Source organism: Ranitomeya variabilis, chromosome 4 (assembly GCF_051348905.1).
Source record: "Ranitomeya variabilis isolate aRanVar5 chromosome 4, aRanVar5.hap1, whole genome shotgun sequence".
Classification (NCBI taxonomy): domain Eukaryota; kingdom Metazoa; phylum Chordata; class Amphibia; order Anura; family Dendrobatidae; genus Ranitomeya; species Ranitomeya variabilis.
Window position 1 is genome coordinate 52,048,244 of NC_135235.1, and position 14,475 is coordinate 52,062,718.

At 41.5% G+C, this 14,475-nt stretch overlaps 1 protein-coding gene across 1 annotated transcript in view; it reads left to right on the forward strand.

The window, feature by feature from the left end:
* Positions 1-14,475, forward strand: part of LOC143769715 (alpha-2-macroglobulin-like protein 1) — a 102,885-nt gene that overhangs the window by 1,395 nt on the left and 87,015 nt on the right. Inside the window, exons 2-8 of the mRNA XM_077258512.1 lie at positions 3,107-3,290; positions 5,974-6,136; positions 6,940-6,992; positions 9,609-9,629; positions 9,964-10,117; positions 13,277-13,361; positions 14,115-14,235. Of these exons, the coding sequence (XP_077114627.1) occupies positions 3,107-3,290; positions 5,974-6,136; positions 6,940-6,992; positions 9,609-9,629; positions 9,964-10,117; positions 13,277-13,361; positions 14,115-14,235 (781 nt within the window). The remainder of the gene's footprint in view (positions 1-3,106; positions 3,291-5,973; positions 6,137-6,939; positions 6,993-9,608; positions 9,630-9,963; positions 10,118-13,276; positions 13,362-14,114; positions 14,236-14,475) is intronic.

The window sequence follows — 14,475 nt, forward strand, 5'->3', positions numbered from 1 at the left end:
AAAAAGAATTCCAAGTGCGGTGAAATTGCAAAAAAGTGCAATCCCACAGTTGTTTTGGGGGGTTTTGTTTTACCATGTTCACTAAATGCTAAAACTGACCTGCCATTATGATTTTCAAGGTCATTACAAGTTCATAGACACCAAACATGTCTAGGTTCTTTTTTATTTAAGTGGTGAAAAAAAGTTCCAAAGTTTGCTAAAAAGAAAAAAAATGCACCATTTTCCGATACCCGTAGCATCTCTATTTTTCATGATCTGGGATGGGTGTGGGCTTATTTTTTGTATGCCAAGCTGACGTTTTTAATGATACCATTTTGGTGCAGATACGATCTTTTGATCTCCCATTTTAATGCAATCTTGGGGCGTCCAAAAAAACCGTAATTCCGGCATTTTAACTTTTTTCTTGTTACACCGTTTAGCAATAGGGTTAATTCTTTTTTTATATATTGATAGAGAGGGTGATTGTGAACACGGAGATACCAAATCTGTGTAGGTTTGTTTTTTATTGTTTTATTTTGAATGGGTTGAAAGGGGGGTGATTTGAACTTTTATATATATATTTTTTTTTATATTCTTAAAAACATTTTTTTTTACTTTTGGCAAGCTTCAATAGTCTCTATAGGAGACTAGAAGCTGCCACAACGCGATCGGCTCAGCTACATACAGGTGATGATCAGATCGACTGTATGTAGCAGAATTGCTCACTTACTATGAGCACCGTCCACCAGGGGGTGCTCATAGCAATCCGGCAGTGACAACCATAGAGGTCTGCTGGAGACCTCTGGTTGTCATGCCAACCCATCAGTGATGTGTGATCATGTGACGGGGTCACCAATGGGCAGGATTTCCAGCGTGCTTGCCGGAAGCGCGAGTTAAATGCTGCTGTCAGCGATTGACAGTGGCATTTAATGGATTAACAGTCATTGCAAGATTGCAATTCCACCCGCGGCTGTTAGAGGCACATGTCAGCTGTTCAAAATTCTCACACAGCAGTGCTGTAAGTGAGAGCACCGGAGCTGATAAACTCCGGTGAACTCTCATGGTGGCTTAGTGATAAACTGTGGGAGTGATTACCTTCTGTCAGTGTATCGCCGGAGGCCGGGTAGAGTGGTCACATTTCCTGATGTGACTGTTCTACATGTGAGATTGTCGTGGGACACTCGGTATTAAATGGACTACGGCGGACAGGGAGTATTAAATGTTGGTTTATTATTTTTGCATGAGACGAGGGCATCGGGGATTAGGCGTTCAGTAAGTATGGTAAATTAAGATTTAATAAAGGAGTCTGTGAGATTATTTCAAATAAAGGACTTTATTCTTGCTGTGTCTTTATTTACCATGTAACTATGGGGTTACTAATGGATAGGTGTCTTATTGACACCTCTCCATTATTAACCTGTGGGCTTGATGTCACCTGATAATACAAAGTTGACACCAACCCCACAAATATGAACCCCACTTTCCACCTCTACAGGGCAAGTGGGAAGAGCAAGGCTAAGTGCCAGAATTGGTGCATCTATAAGATGTGCCATTTCTGGGACGGCTGAGAGCTGATGTTTTTAAGCCTGGGGTTGCCAATATCCATGGCCTCTTCCCAGGCTATTAATATCAGCCCGCAGCTGTCTGCATAGCCTTTGCTGGTTAAATTTTATAGGGAGACCCCATGTCCATTTTTTTCTGGGATTCCCCTGTAAACTAGCCACTAAAGGCTAAGTAAACAGCTGTGAGCTGATATTAATAGCCTGTGAACCTTTATAGCTATTGGCTTCTTCCCAGAATATTAACATCTGCCCTCAGTCGTCAGCTTTCCCTCTGCTGGTTATTAAAATTATGCAGGAGCCCACACAATTTTTTTTATTTTTTTTTTAAATAAACAGATATTGCATCTCTTGCAGGTTTCTGAGGGTATGTTCCCACGGTCAGTAAACACTGCAGGTTGGACACTGCGTACATCCACAGCATTCAACCCGCAGTGGCCAGATGTTACAACATAGTGGATGGGATTTCAAGAAATCCCATATTCACTATGCTTGCACCAGCGCCCGCGGCTTCCCTGAGGAGACGGACATGTGGCGCATCTTTCCAGACTGCAGCATGTCTATTTCTCTTGTGGAGACGCTCAGTCTCCACAAGGTAAATGTTACCCATCCAATGTATTGGATGCGGTGCTTCCGCATGGTTCAATGAACACATGCGGAATTACCTGCGTTCAAAAGCCGGCAGCGCTTTGGATGGAGTGGACATGTTCTGCGGCCAAAGCGCTGCCGATTACTGACTCTGGGGACGTAACCTAGTAATAACATTTGCTGTTTTGTTACAGCATATGTAGGTTAATTATGTTAATGCTCCTACATAGGCTGGTGACTGTGTGTGTGTGTGTGCCTTTATTTAATATTAATGAGGGTATCTGGCTGAAGAGGTCGAACAAGGAAATGATATCACATTATTTTTTTATTAATGATATATCTTTATTTAGCTTACAAATCCACATGAAAATCCGCATCAAATCCTCATCAAAAACGCATCAAAACCGAGCAGAATTTCCACTGCGTTTTCTGACAAGAGATGCAGAAACTGCCTAAAAGGTTCGCTCATCTCTAATAATAGGTCTGTCAGTCTTATCTCAGAAGGATGTGACTGTCAATAAAAAGGGTAAGGGTTACGTACAATAATCCTATGGATGTGGACAATGTCTGAGATTTCATGCAATGTCCACATCTCCAACTGTGGCACTGAGAGATCAAACTATAATACACACTATATTAGGAATATACATACAACTGCTAAATGAGTTTTATGTTTTATTCCCGGAAAATCCCTTTAAGCTTTATTTTTCGTACAGTTTATCCTACTAGTGCATGTATGCAAGGCAGAACCAGGGAGTTATGAAAGTCCATGGCTTAAGAACGGAAACAGACTATTTAATTAAATTCTGGCAGTGAAAGCAATAGACCGGGAGGCACCAGCCGTAACAACACAACATGGAGCCAAACAGTAATATTAACTGGAATGATGAATGAAAGGATGAAAATATTAACAGTACGGAGTGATACGAGGGGAGGAGTAAATAAACTGCAATGTCAATGTGCTCCATTGTCCTCCACAGAAGTTACTTACTACTGATTCCAGCCGAGATTCACTTTCCCTCCAATGAAACACTTTGTGTGGATGTCCGGGGAGCTCACGAGACCCTCAGTGTCACTGCCACCTTACAGCATGGCGTAGAGGACAGTATCCTACTCCAGGAGATGATGACAGAATCCCAATTATTCAAGTGTGTGCAATTTAAGGTATTCATCCAATATTATGCTAATTACCCACTATTCAAGTCATCGAATTTAGGTTTAGACTTAATTGTGTTCCATCTAGAGCAATGTTTCTCCATGTTCCTAAACAAAAATGCTTGTTACCCAAACAAATGGCATCAAAGTACCAAAAAACTATGACAATAAAATGATGTGTAAGGACTGAGTGAATACTCTTAGGCCACGTTCACACGTTCTGAATTTGGTCAGTATTTTATCTCAGTAGCTATAAGTCAAAATCTGAAGTGGATGAAAAATTCACAAGTGATGACGTGTTTCTGTTATACTCTGATTCTTCCACTCCCAGTTTTGGCTTACAAATACTGATTTAAAATACTGACCAAATACTGAACGTCCGATTAAGCGCATTAGCATGTATCCCCTGGGAAAAGAACCTTGTGTAACGCCAATGCCGTCATCCCTGCATGATTCCTCTCCCTCCCATCTGAAGGATTCCGACATACTTTTGCCTCGACCACTTTGCAGTGTGTTCTTCATCTGCCGTGGCTTCCTGCTCCCCTGGACCTGTACACGTCGCACAGTTCTCCCGGTGACACGCTTAGTGCGCTCTCCCCACTTCATAAAGGGGCAGCACATGCTTACTGGAAATGCCCCCAGCCAATAGCTGGGAGGCATCAAATGTTTAAGGCTTGCTCCCCTGTAGGGTGAGGCCTGAGCAACGCTTCCCTTTTAGTTAGTTAGTGTTGGTGCAACTAGTCTAGTCCCTTTACCTGTTCTAGTTAACTGTGTTGTCTGAACCAGAGCCTATTCTTGTTACCCTTGTAGTCTGAACCCTGTTACCGCTCCGGTGGTACCTGAACCTGTAACCGCTCTGGCTGTACCTGAACCTGTAACCACTATGGCGGTACCTGAACCTGTAACCGCTCTGGCTGTACCTGAACCTGTAACCACTATGGCGGTACCTGAACCTGTAACAGCTCTGGCGGTACCTGAACTTGTAACCACTATGGCGGTATCTGAACTTGTAACCGATCTGGCAGTACCTGAACCTGTAACCGCTATGGCAGTACCTGAACTTGTAACTGCTCTGGCGGTACCTGAACTTGTAACCACTATGGTGGTACCTGAACTTGTAGCCGCTCTGGCGGTACCTGAACTTGTAACCACTATGGTGGAACCTGAACTTGTAACCGCTCTGGCAGTACTTGAACCTGTAACCGCTATGGCAGTACCTGAACTTATAACTGCTCTGGCGGTACTGGAACTTGTAACCACTAGGGCAGTACCTGAACCTGCAACTGCAATGGCAGTACCTGAACCTGTAACTACTCTGGCGGTACCTGAACCTGTAACAACTCTGGCGGTACCTGAACCTGCAACTGCTATGGCGGTACTGAATCTGAAACTACATATTCTAATACTCTAATTGACAAAATATAACTTCTTCCTCTCACACCGAATACTTCTACTGACCAAGGGACTACACCCACCCCTTTTCACCACAATTTTAGTTCACATCCACTTACTCTCCTCTCCACCTTATCTCTTATTTCTTCCTTGTCTTTTTCACAATCCAACTCTTTTCAGTGTCTCTCTAAGGCTAGTTTCACACAAGCGTTTTGAGGAGCTGCGGAGGGCTGCGGACTTCCTCCGTGAAGCCCCGCCCTCGGCCGCACCTCAGCCGCTAGCTCTGCCTACTTCTGCATGCGGCCGGCATGCGGCCAGCGTACCTATCTTTAACATTCCGCTGTATGCGGATGGTTCCGCATGCGTCGTTTTGATGATGCGGCGACCAGCGTAGAATGCAGCTTGTAGCAATTTTTTTTCTCCGCATCGTCAAAACAACGCATGCGGAAGCATCCGCATACAGCGGCACGACCTGCGTACCTAATGTTAAAGATAGGTACACAGGCCACATGCAGGCCCCATGCAGAAGTGGGCGGAGCTAGCGGCCGAGGGCGGGGCTTCATGGAGGAAGTCCGCAGCCCTCCGCAGCTCCTCAAAACACTAGTGTGAAACTAGCCTAAACATGTGGCTCCACCTGATAAATGACACTTTTTTAACCCTTTTCTTCTACTACCCTTCTACAGTTTGATTACTTTCCACCAACTCATAAACATGTTTTCCATTATTCTTTCTTTTGATTTTTTTGTACCCACCCCTAAATGGGTGGTCCACATGTAGCTTGGCACCCATTTTAGCTTGAAATACCCCTCTGTACTTATAAACCCTGTTTGTCGGTTTCTTTTGACTTGAAAAAGATGCCGATACAGCATAGAATCGCATTGTCTGAATATACCAACACCCTCATTGAACTGCCGTGCGGCAAGAGACTCTTTTCCTTCCGTGCAGCTTATCTTCAAAGCGATTTTATTCCCTATACAGAAAATTACTAGACAAGCATCTCACCAACATCTTCGATTTAGTATTCTTATTTAGTCACTCACCTCGGGGACAGGGTGCTAACCGCACCAACATATATTCTCTGTTTCTTTTCTACTAAAAAGTTTGGAGGGGCCATAAAGGAGATGATGGAACTCAACCATAAGTCTATGATAGAATGCACGTGAAAATCACCAAATTTATCTATTTGACTATATTTGAGCTGGATTCGTCTTTTGAAAGGTTATTACCCCAAAAATTACGCTAGCCCCTATAAATACGATTCATGGGTCCATATTTCTCTCCGATGCTTTCTCTTGTACAGACACCTCCTCCAGAAGGAGGCAAAGAAGAAGTTGTGACTGTTTTTATGTCTCTTGTTGGACCAACCACACAGATGTCCAACAGTAAAAAAGTTCTGGTCCGCACTGTAGGACACGCAACACTTATTCAAACCGACAAGCCCCTGTACAAGCGGGGACAGACTGGTGAGTAATGGCTTGTGGGGACACAATAAAAAGGTAATCTCTCCTATTTGCTCCCGTTATGAGGTTTTCTAACCTTTGCAGGATTTAGGACTGACGTAAAGGATCATTATCCAGAGTTTCATAGCATTTACAATAGCAGAGAGGAAAAGTTGTGCAGTCTGCAACAGGGTTACTCACAAAACTAGTTGGCCAACTTTTGGGGCATTTTTTTACTTTTGGGGTTAAACATTATTTTTGCAATTGGATTTCTTTGCAAATTTTGCTTTTTAGTTTCCCTTCACAATCAAGTTTAATGTCGTCTATGACCATAAATCAGGATAGAGGAGTTCAGAAAAGGACCTATTAGAAATAGAGTTAGAAACTTTCCTATCAGCTACAGAAATTTGCCAGCTTCCTGAGCTCTTCTCAGCCGATTTATGGTCACAGACTAAATTAACGTTGAAGATGCATGAAACAACGAGCCAGGAAAAGCAAAATGGTGGAAGATTTGTACAGATACCCATTAGTAAAAATGATTTTTAGCTCAAAATACGTGTTAAAAAAAATGTTCCCAAAGGTGGCCAACCCCTTTAACACTAGAAGTCCCAGAGAGGGGTCATTTAACATTTCTACCTTTGGAACCCAGAGAGCTCGAAATTTCTGCGACTTCTAGTGTTAATATGTTGCAGAGTTGCTACCCCTACATTTACCATAGCCTTACTTCCGTAGAATCAATTATTTCAAATGCTGATTGCTTGATACATAATGTGGTCTGTAAAATGTGGAACTAGATTGATCTACTGAATATCTACCATTATTTCCAGTGAATTTTCGAATCCTGATTTTCAATAGAGACTTCTTGGCTGTTGAAGACATTGTAAGTAAGATCATGTTACACCAGTATTATATGACTCAAATATTCCCTAATTCTCCCAGATAAAACGCAATTCCATCAGTCTCCTTATCCTTCCAAAGCCAAAGTACTCAACAGGGCCATCAGGAAAATAACTTCATTATGTCCCGAATTCTGCCCCTATGAGACCAGATGACAGATACGGTCAGAGGTGCACACACTCATTTTGGTCCAAGGTCCAAATGGTCACACGTTTCCGAGCCACAATAAACCGTGGGTTGGTTTCATGCCTGCAACCTTCATCGTCCGAGTAAGGACACAGGTCTCACAACCAGAACTATGACTATGAGGCTGTTGAGTTGAGTTAGCAGAACCCACTGCTGGTCCACACATCATGGTCTGTATTCGGACCGTGAAAGTCGAAGGTGTGAAACTGGTCTTAAAGGGAATCTTCCAGCACGTTTTTGCTCTTTAATATTAGAGCAGCATGATGAAAGGGCAGAGACCCTTATTTCAATGATGTGTCACTTATTAGGTTGCGTGGTGTAGTTTCAATAAAACAATGTTTTATTAGCAGGAAATTATCACTACAGGACTAGTCGTCTCCTGCTTTGTAGTCCTCATGCTCTGTATAACTCCGCCCACATCACTGATTGGCAGCTTTCTGCTAATGAACGGTGTGCACGGTAAGATGCAAATTAGTGGTGTGGGCGGAGTTATTCAGAGCTCGGCCTTCAGAGAAATGATAGATCGGTAGCAGAGCAAACATTAGTTTTATTAAAAGTACACAAAGCAGTTAGTGACAAAGACCAGTAAGTGACATCACTGGAATCAGGGGGTCTCTGTTCCTACATTATGCTGCTCTCAGATTACATAGCAAAACCTCGGTGACAGATTCCCTATAATGTGATATTTTCATTGGAGACATTTAAAGGGAATGTGCCCTCAGAAAAGGACCTATTGTTTAAATCAGGTTTATGTGTTACATGTATTTTTAAATTGTTGGTAATTTTTTCCCCTCATAATCTGCATTAAAAAAAATTGCAAAACAATGGGGAGACAGAGCGCAATAGGGTCTTATCCACGTTACACAGAGGAGAATATATACCAAATTTGCTCACCTGGTTAGGATGAGATTAGAGCATGTAGATAGCGGCTGCTGCAGATCCATAAGTCTTCACTGACCAGAGAAAATAATGTCTTCAAAGGGAGATTTGCAGTTAAAATTCTGCGCTGCCGCTAAGATGAATTTCAGGAGAGTATAGTTGAGTCACAGTGGTTTTATTCAAAGCGTTTCAGGGGTCTCATGCCCTTTGAAGGCATTAAAAAAAATAAAATATTTCAATTTTCACATCAGGTACTGAGGCTGTTATAGACTCTAACTTCCTGTTCTTTCAGGAAATTCATGTGGGATTAGACTTAGAACCTCTCTTTTGCATTGAATCCTCTAACGAACGTGTGCAAAGATCAGTCTGAAGGAAGGGGGCGCTGTAAAGTTACCTATTGTGAATAGTGGATCCTGTGTCATCAGATGTGGATCACGGTGTTACCTGGCATTGTAATCCTGCCTCTGTTGATAAAGAAAGTGCTGAAAACGCTTCCTGAACAGGAAGTGTGAGTATAAAAAAAATCCAAATGGCCAGTGAAAAAAAATGATAAAATGAAAAATTACTTATTTTATTTATCTTTTTAATACATATCATCACATGCAAAAAAAATAGCCAAATATGAAATAAATAAAAACACAAATACTTGATTTAAAGTCATTTTCTGAAAATACATTTCTTTTAACTGTAAATTAATTTTATATAGAATAAATATCATAGCGTAGGTTCCACTGATCGGAAAAATGGGAGTTCCCTCCTACCTTCCAGAAATGTATGCGACTTTCGCCAATGCAGGATGGAAGAGTTGGTAAACTACAGAGAGGACTTCATGTATAGATGACTACCTTTCTGATAGCCAAGTGAGCCCATTCTCTTGATTTGGCCCCATAGTGCACCATTAGTATTTGCATATCCGTGTTCCTATTCTGCATGACAGTTCTCTTCTCTCTAGAAAAGCCGTGGAGACACCATCACGTGTTTCTCAACGCAAGCAATGAATAGCCAGGTCTTTCAACGGGAAGGAACAACCACGGGAAGGGCAGCATCCAATAAAGGAAAACCACCTATGCCAAAACATGGTATTCATTGCTTGCATTGAGAAACACGTGATGGTGTCTCCGCGGCTTTTCTACATGCATTTGCACATTTCCCTTAAGGGATGGGGGCAGTGTTCTGGATCACTGCGTTGAGAAACACGTGATGGTGTCTCCACGGTGTTGGATGTTTTGATCTCCCCGAGGTCATTCATCCTTATGTTTATGGTTCTCTTCTCTCTGACATGGACACAACATGTAAGAAGCCACCGGACGCACACAAGCATGCCGATGTCCAGAAGGTTGAGGGCCACTCAGAATGGCATCATGGGTCGAAGGTTGTTCACGCAAGGATTAAGCCAAACCTTAGAATTCTTGGGTGCAGTAACAGAGAACAAGGATATTTTACATATGAGACATCCAAACAAAATACAGATATACATTCACTGACCCCTTATACATCTTTAAATTAATTCTCTTATCTTTTTCTTTTAATTCAGTGTCCTATGGTGGAGATACAGGTGAGTGATTGTACAATGCGCCTCAAATAGTCTCAAAAATGTCATGAGTGTAAAATAACAGAAATCGCTGACCCATCATGTTACGCACATCCAGAATGGAGATTGTCCTTCAATTTCGAGCGGCTGGGTGGTTGCACGTTCTACACACGTGCCACCTTACATCTCTACCAGCCTGGCCATGAAAGTCATTGACGCAGATTCTGGCTGGCGAAGATGCCATTGGGTCATGGTCAAAAGTACTAATTATGTCTTAAAATTAAAGTTTCCAGAAGATCCAAGGCTATATGTTTGTATTCCATTAATTCTTGTTTCTTTTTTTTTCTTTTCTTACAAGGATCCTAATAAAAATCGCATTGGTCAATGGTTGGATCTCAAACCTCAGAAAGGCATGATAGACCTTTCCCACTCCCTTGATTCAGAGGCACCATTGGGAGCTTACACCATCATTGCTCCCCACGCTCGCGAGAATTTCCATGTGGCTGAATATGGTTAGTGAATAATTTTTGGTTATTTTTTGCTTTATATACTGAAGTTACATTGACATTTTAGGTGATTTGGAGTGCAACAAAAGAAAATGGATCAATGGTTACACATGGGTTTTACTCACGCAGGGTACTTAATGGCCTCAGTTCCACAAACTGGTGGGGGGTTATTGCAGCTGTATATAAAGAAATTAGACAGATATTACCTTATCGGTGGATAGGTGATAAACGTAATGAGTTGGACAACCCAAAATGACTCTGTCATCGGAAAATGATCTGTTCTAAATATTACTATTTATATTAAAAAATAAACAAATATAATGCAATCTTCACACCATCATTAGACTCAAGCTAATTTAACTCTTGGGCACATGGACATTAGCAGCAACTTGATTGTATAGAAAAGTTATCTGAACATACACTAATCTGAGCAAAATTCATTGTTTCATTGTACAAGAGGAGGAGGAGAGCTGTAACATCACCTATTGTGAATGGTGGATCCTGAGTTATCTACTGAATATAGAGGTGTTATCAGTCATTGTACAGGAGGAGGAGGTGAGCTGTGATATCACCTATTGTGAATGGTGGATCCTGTGTTATCTACTGTATATAGAGGTGTTATCAGTCATTGTACAGGAGGGGGAGGTGAGCTGTGATATCACCTATTGTGAATGGTGGATCCTGTGTTATCTACTGTATATAGAGGTGTTATCAGTCATTGTACAGGAGGAGGAGGTGAGCTGTGATATCACCTATTGTGTATGGTGGATCCTGTGTTATCTACTGTATATATAGGTGAAAGAGCCTATGAGCACAAGGCCAAAATCCACATCACAGAGATGTGGAGACAATAAGGATAAGGTTCAGTGCGAAAGTAAGCAGAACTCAAAAAAAGAAAAACGCACCACCAAGAACCATAAGTAAAGTTAAAACATATACAACTTTATTAGGAAACATTAATAAAATGTAAAATAATAAGGGATATGACAGAGGTTAGCCAGACCATGTGAGGAGGCACAGGAGAAACCAGGCAGAGAGCAGGCAAGTAATAGTACAAATTAGTGGAGTTGCTCCAAAGTGTGTCTTACTAATAAAAATACAACCCAAGAATCTAGGTGCACACCGCAAAGACAAGCAACGGCAACAAAGGGGCGGTAAACCACCTCTGACTACGCCACCCAACAAAATACACTTAGTGTTAAGCAGTCATGCTGAAGTTACCTGCTACCGCCTGGAGCCCTGTGTAGCCCACCATCCCCTACGCGCGTTTCGGCGCTCAAGCCTTCTTCCGGAAGAAGGCTTGAGCGCCGAAACGCGCGTAGGGGACGGTGGGCTACACAGGGCTCCAGGCGGTAGCAGGTAACTTCAGCATGACTGCTTAACACTAAGTGTATTTTGTTGGGTGGCGTAGTCAGAGGTGGTTTACCGCCCCTTTGTTGCCGTTGCTTGTCTTTGCGGTGTGCACCTAGATTCTTGGGTTGTATTTTTATTAGTAAGACACACTTTGGAGCAACTCCACTAATTTGTACTATTACTTGCCTGCTCTCTGCCTGGTTTCTCCTGTGCCTCCTCACATGGTCTGGCTAACCTCTGTCATATCCCTTATTATATTACATTTTATTAATGTTTCCTAATAAAGTTGTATATGTTTTAACTTTACTTATGGTTCTTGGTGGTGCGTTTTTCTTTTTTTGAGTTCTGTATATAGAGGTGTTATCAGTCATTGTACAGAAGGAGGAGGAGGAGGTGAGCTATGATATCACCTATTGTGAATGGTGGATCCTGTGTTATCTACTGTATATAGAGGTGTTATCAGTCATTGTACAGGAGGAGGAGGTGAGCTGTGATATCACCTATTGTGAATGGTGGATCCTGTGTTATCTACTGTATATAGAGGTGTTATCAGTCATTGTACAGGAGGAGGAGGTGAGCTGTGACATCACCTATTGTGAATGGTGGATCCTGTGTTATCTACTGTATATAGAGGTGTTATCAGTCATTGTACAGAAGGAGGAGGAGGAGGTGAGCTATGATATCACCTATTGTGAATGGTGGATCCTGTGTTATCTACTGTGTATAGATTTGTTATCAGTGATTATACAAAAGAAGGATGGGTGATCTGTGATATTGCCTATTGTGATTGGTGGATCCTGTGTTATCAGTAAAGTATAGAGGTATTCTCAGTCATTGTACTTCTGTCTGTGATGACAATGAGACTTCTGAAAAGTCACCTGTACAGAAAATGTGACTCTGGCTTAAGAACTAGAGGAGGAGAAAATGATGATATGTGTGGTTTTTATAAAGATTATGGTATGGAATATTGAAAAAAAACTATCAAATAAAACAAAAAAAATGTGCATACAAACTTGATTAAAAAATACATACATTTTCTGATGACACATTATAATAGCCCAGATGTTTCTGCAATCTCTGCATTTCCTACAATTACATCCTTGGCTATATACTTTTAAAAATAAAATGAGTCTCACATAGACATCAGTATGGACCCAACACAGTGATCTGGTACCTCTCCTCCCCTTAATGAACCTTGCCACAAGACTTAGGCTAAGAAGCCAAACCAGATACTCCTCTGAGAATGTAAATATGTAAATAGACTCTTCAGAGAGGAATAGGACTTGATCTCTAGTGCTACCTATTGGAAGTAAGAATGTTGAAAATCAATATCGACCATTGTCACATGAAGTAGAATAAGGACTGCGTGGACTAGAAGTCTACTTACACTTTTCACTCTTCACAAAGGAGAAACGTTACATGTGTCTGCAAATTGAGTGTCTGGTTTAGCTTCTTATCTTAAATCATGTGGCTTATCTAAAGATATAGGGAAGTCTTAAATAAAATGAATAGCCTTTTCCTCTCTGAAGATGCTATATGCCTATTTAAATTCCTAGAGGAGCATTGCATGGCCTATAAGTCTCCTTACACCAACTTGGCACTCTCAACAAGGAAACGTTCACCCTTAGAACTGTCAGTATAAACTGTGTCATAAAAATGTACCTTATGTTCCCCTGTATTCTATATTCCCCCATTTTTGACTCGTTTTCATTTTTGAAAAATTAAAACTTTTCAATTAATGTATATCGTAGTTGGAAAAAAAAATCTCTATTTTAATCTAACGATGACTTCTGACTCCATTGTATCTTCCAGTGATACCAACCTTCGACGTCACTGTTCATCTTCCTTCTGTAGTCACTGTCCTGGAGAAGACCTTCCTTCTGAAAACATGCGGAAGGTAGGTCCTCTATACACCCTCACCTCTTGACTCGAACCTTTTAGCTTGTACATGTTTATGGCGAAGACTGATTCCTTATGGATCTTAGTAGTCTTTACTTTCTCTCTAACTATGGTAAGTTCAAGTTAGGCAAATTTGGCATTAGGATTAGATGTCTCCATGTCAGAAACATGGTGGTTTAACGGTCTTCCTTCTATAGCAATTTCCAGACCTACCTCTATGGTTCACCTCTGGGCCTCAGTATTCACAATGTTGCCTTGTGGGTCTAATACCGGGGTCCCCAACTAGTGGCCCAAAGGCCCCTAATGTATGGCTCATGGTTGTTTACTATGGCTGGTGCCACTCTTAAGTGTATTGGAATCCAACGGGGCGTTATTACTTTTTAAGGGGCACTCAGGACAATATTACTTGATAAGGGGCACTCCACGCATTATTACTTTGTAAGAGGGTACTCTGGACTATTACTGTAGAAGAGGGCACTTGTGACACCGTTATGTTATAAAGGGGCACTGAGGGCATAAGTACTTTATAGGGGTGGGTTGGGCCATTATTGCTTTATAAAGGGGCACTTGGGAAATTATAGCTTTCAAAGGGACACACAAGAGGTTTCTACAGTTTCTGCTCAAAGAATGTGGCTGGCAACCATTTTCAGAGTAGAATCTGGCTCTCAAGGTAAGAAAGTTTTGGGGACCCCCTGGTCTAGTACATCCATTCCTTGCATACTCTGTGCTGAACATTTTTTCTACTTTTCAGATACACATTCGGAAAACCAGTCCGGGGAGAGATTACTGTAACAGTATGCCGAGAAGCTATCTGCTCCTACTGGATGAGATCGTCGTGCACAAAGGATATATGCTCAGAATACAAAGGCCAGGTATGGAATGATGACAAGTTTAAAAAAATTAAGAAACTAAAAAGTCACTTCTTTATCCCCATTCACCATTGGATAAAAGAAAATATTTCAGGGAAATTTATAAAAAATTATTACTGATTTAGGGTTTGTTTGGGATTTTTTTGGCCATGAAACACGCAATATAAATAACGTTAATTTTATTAAATGGTTCTCCAGATTGTAGCAACATTAGAGGTCAGCACAAAGATTTGCAGGAAACTG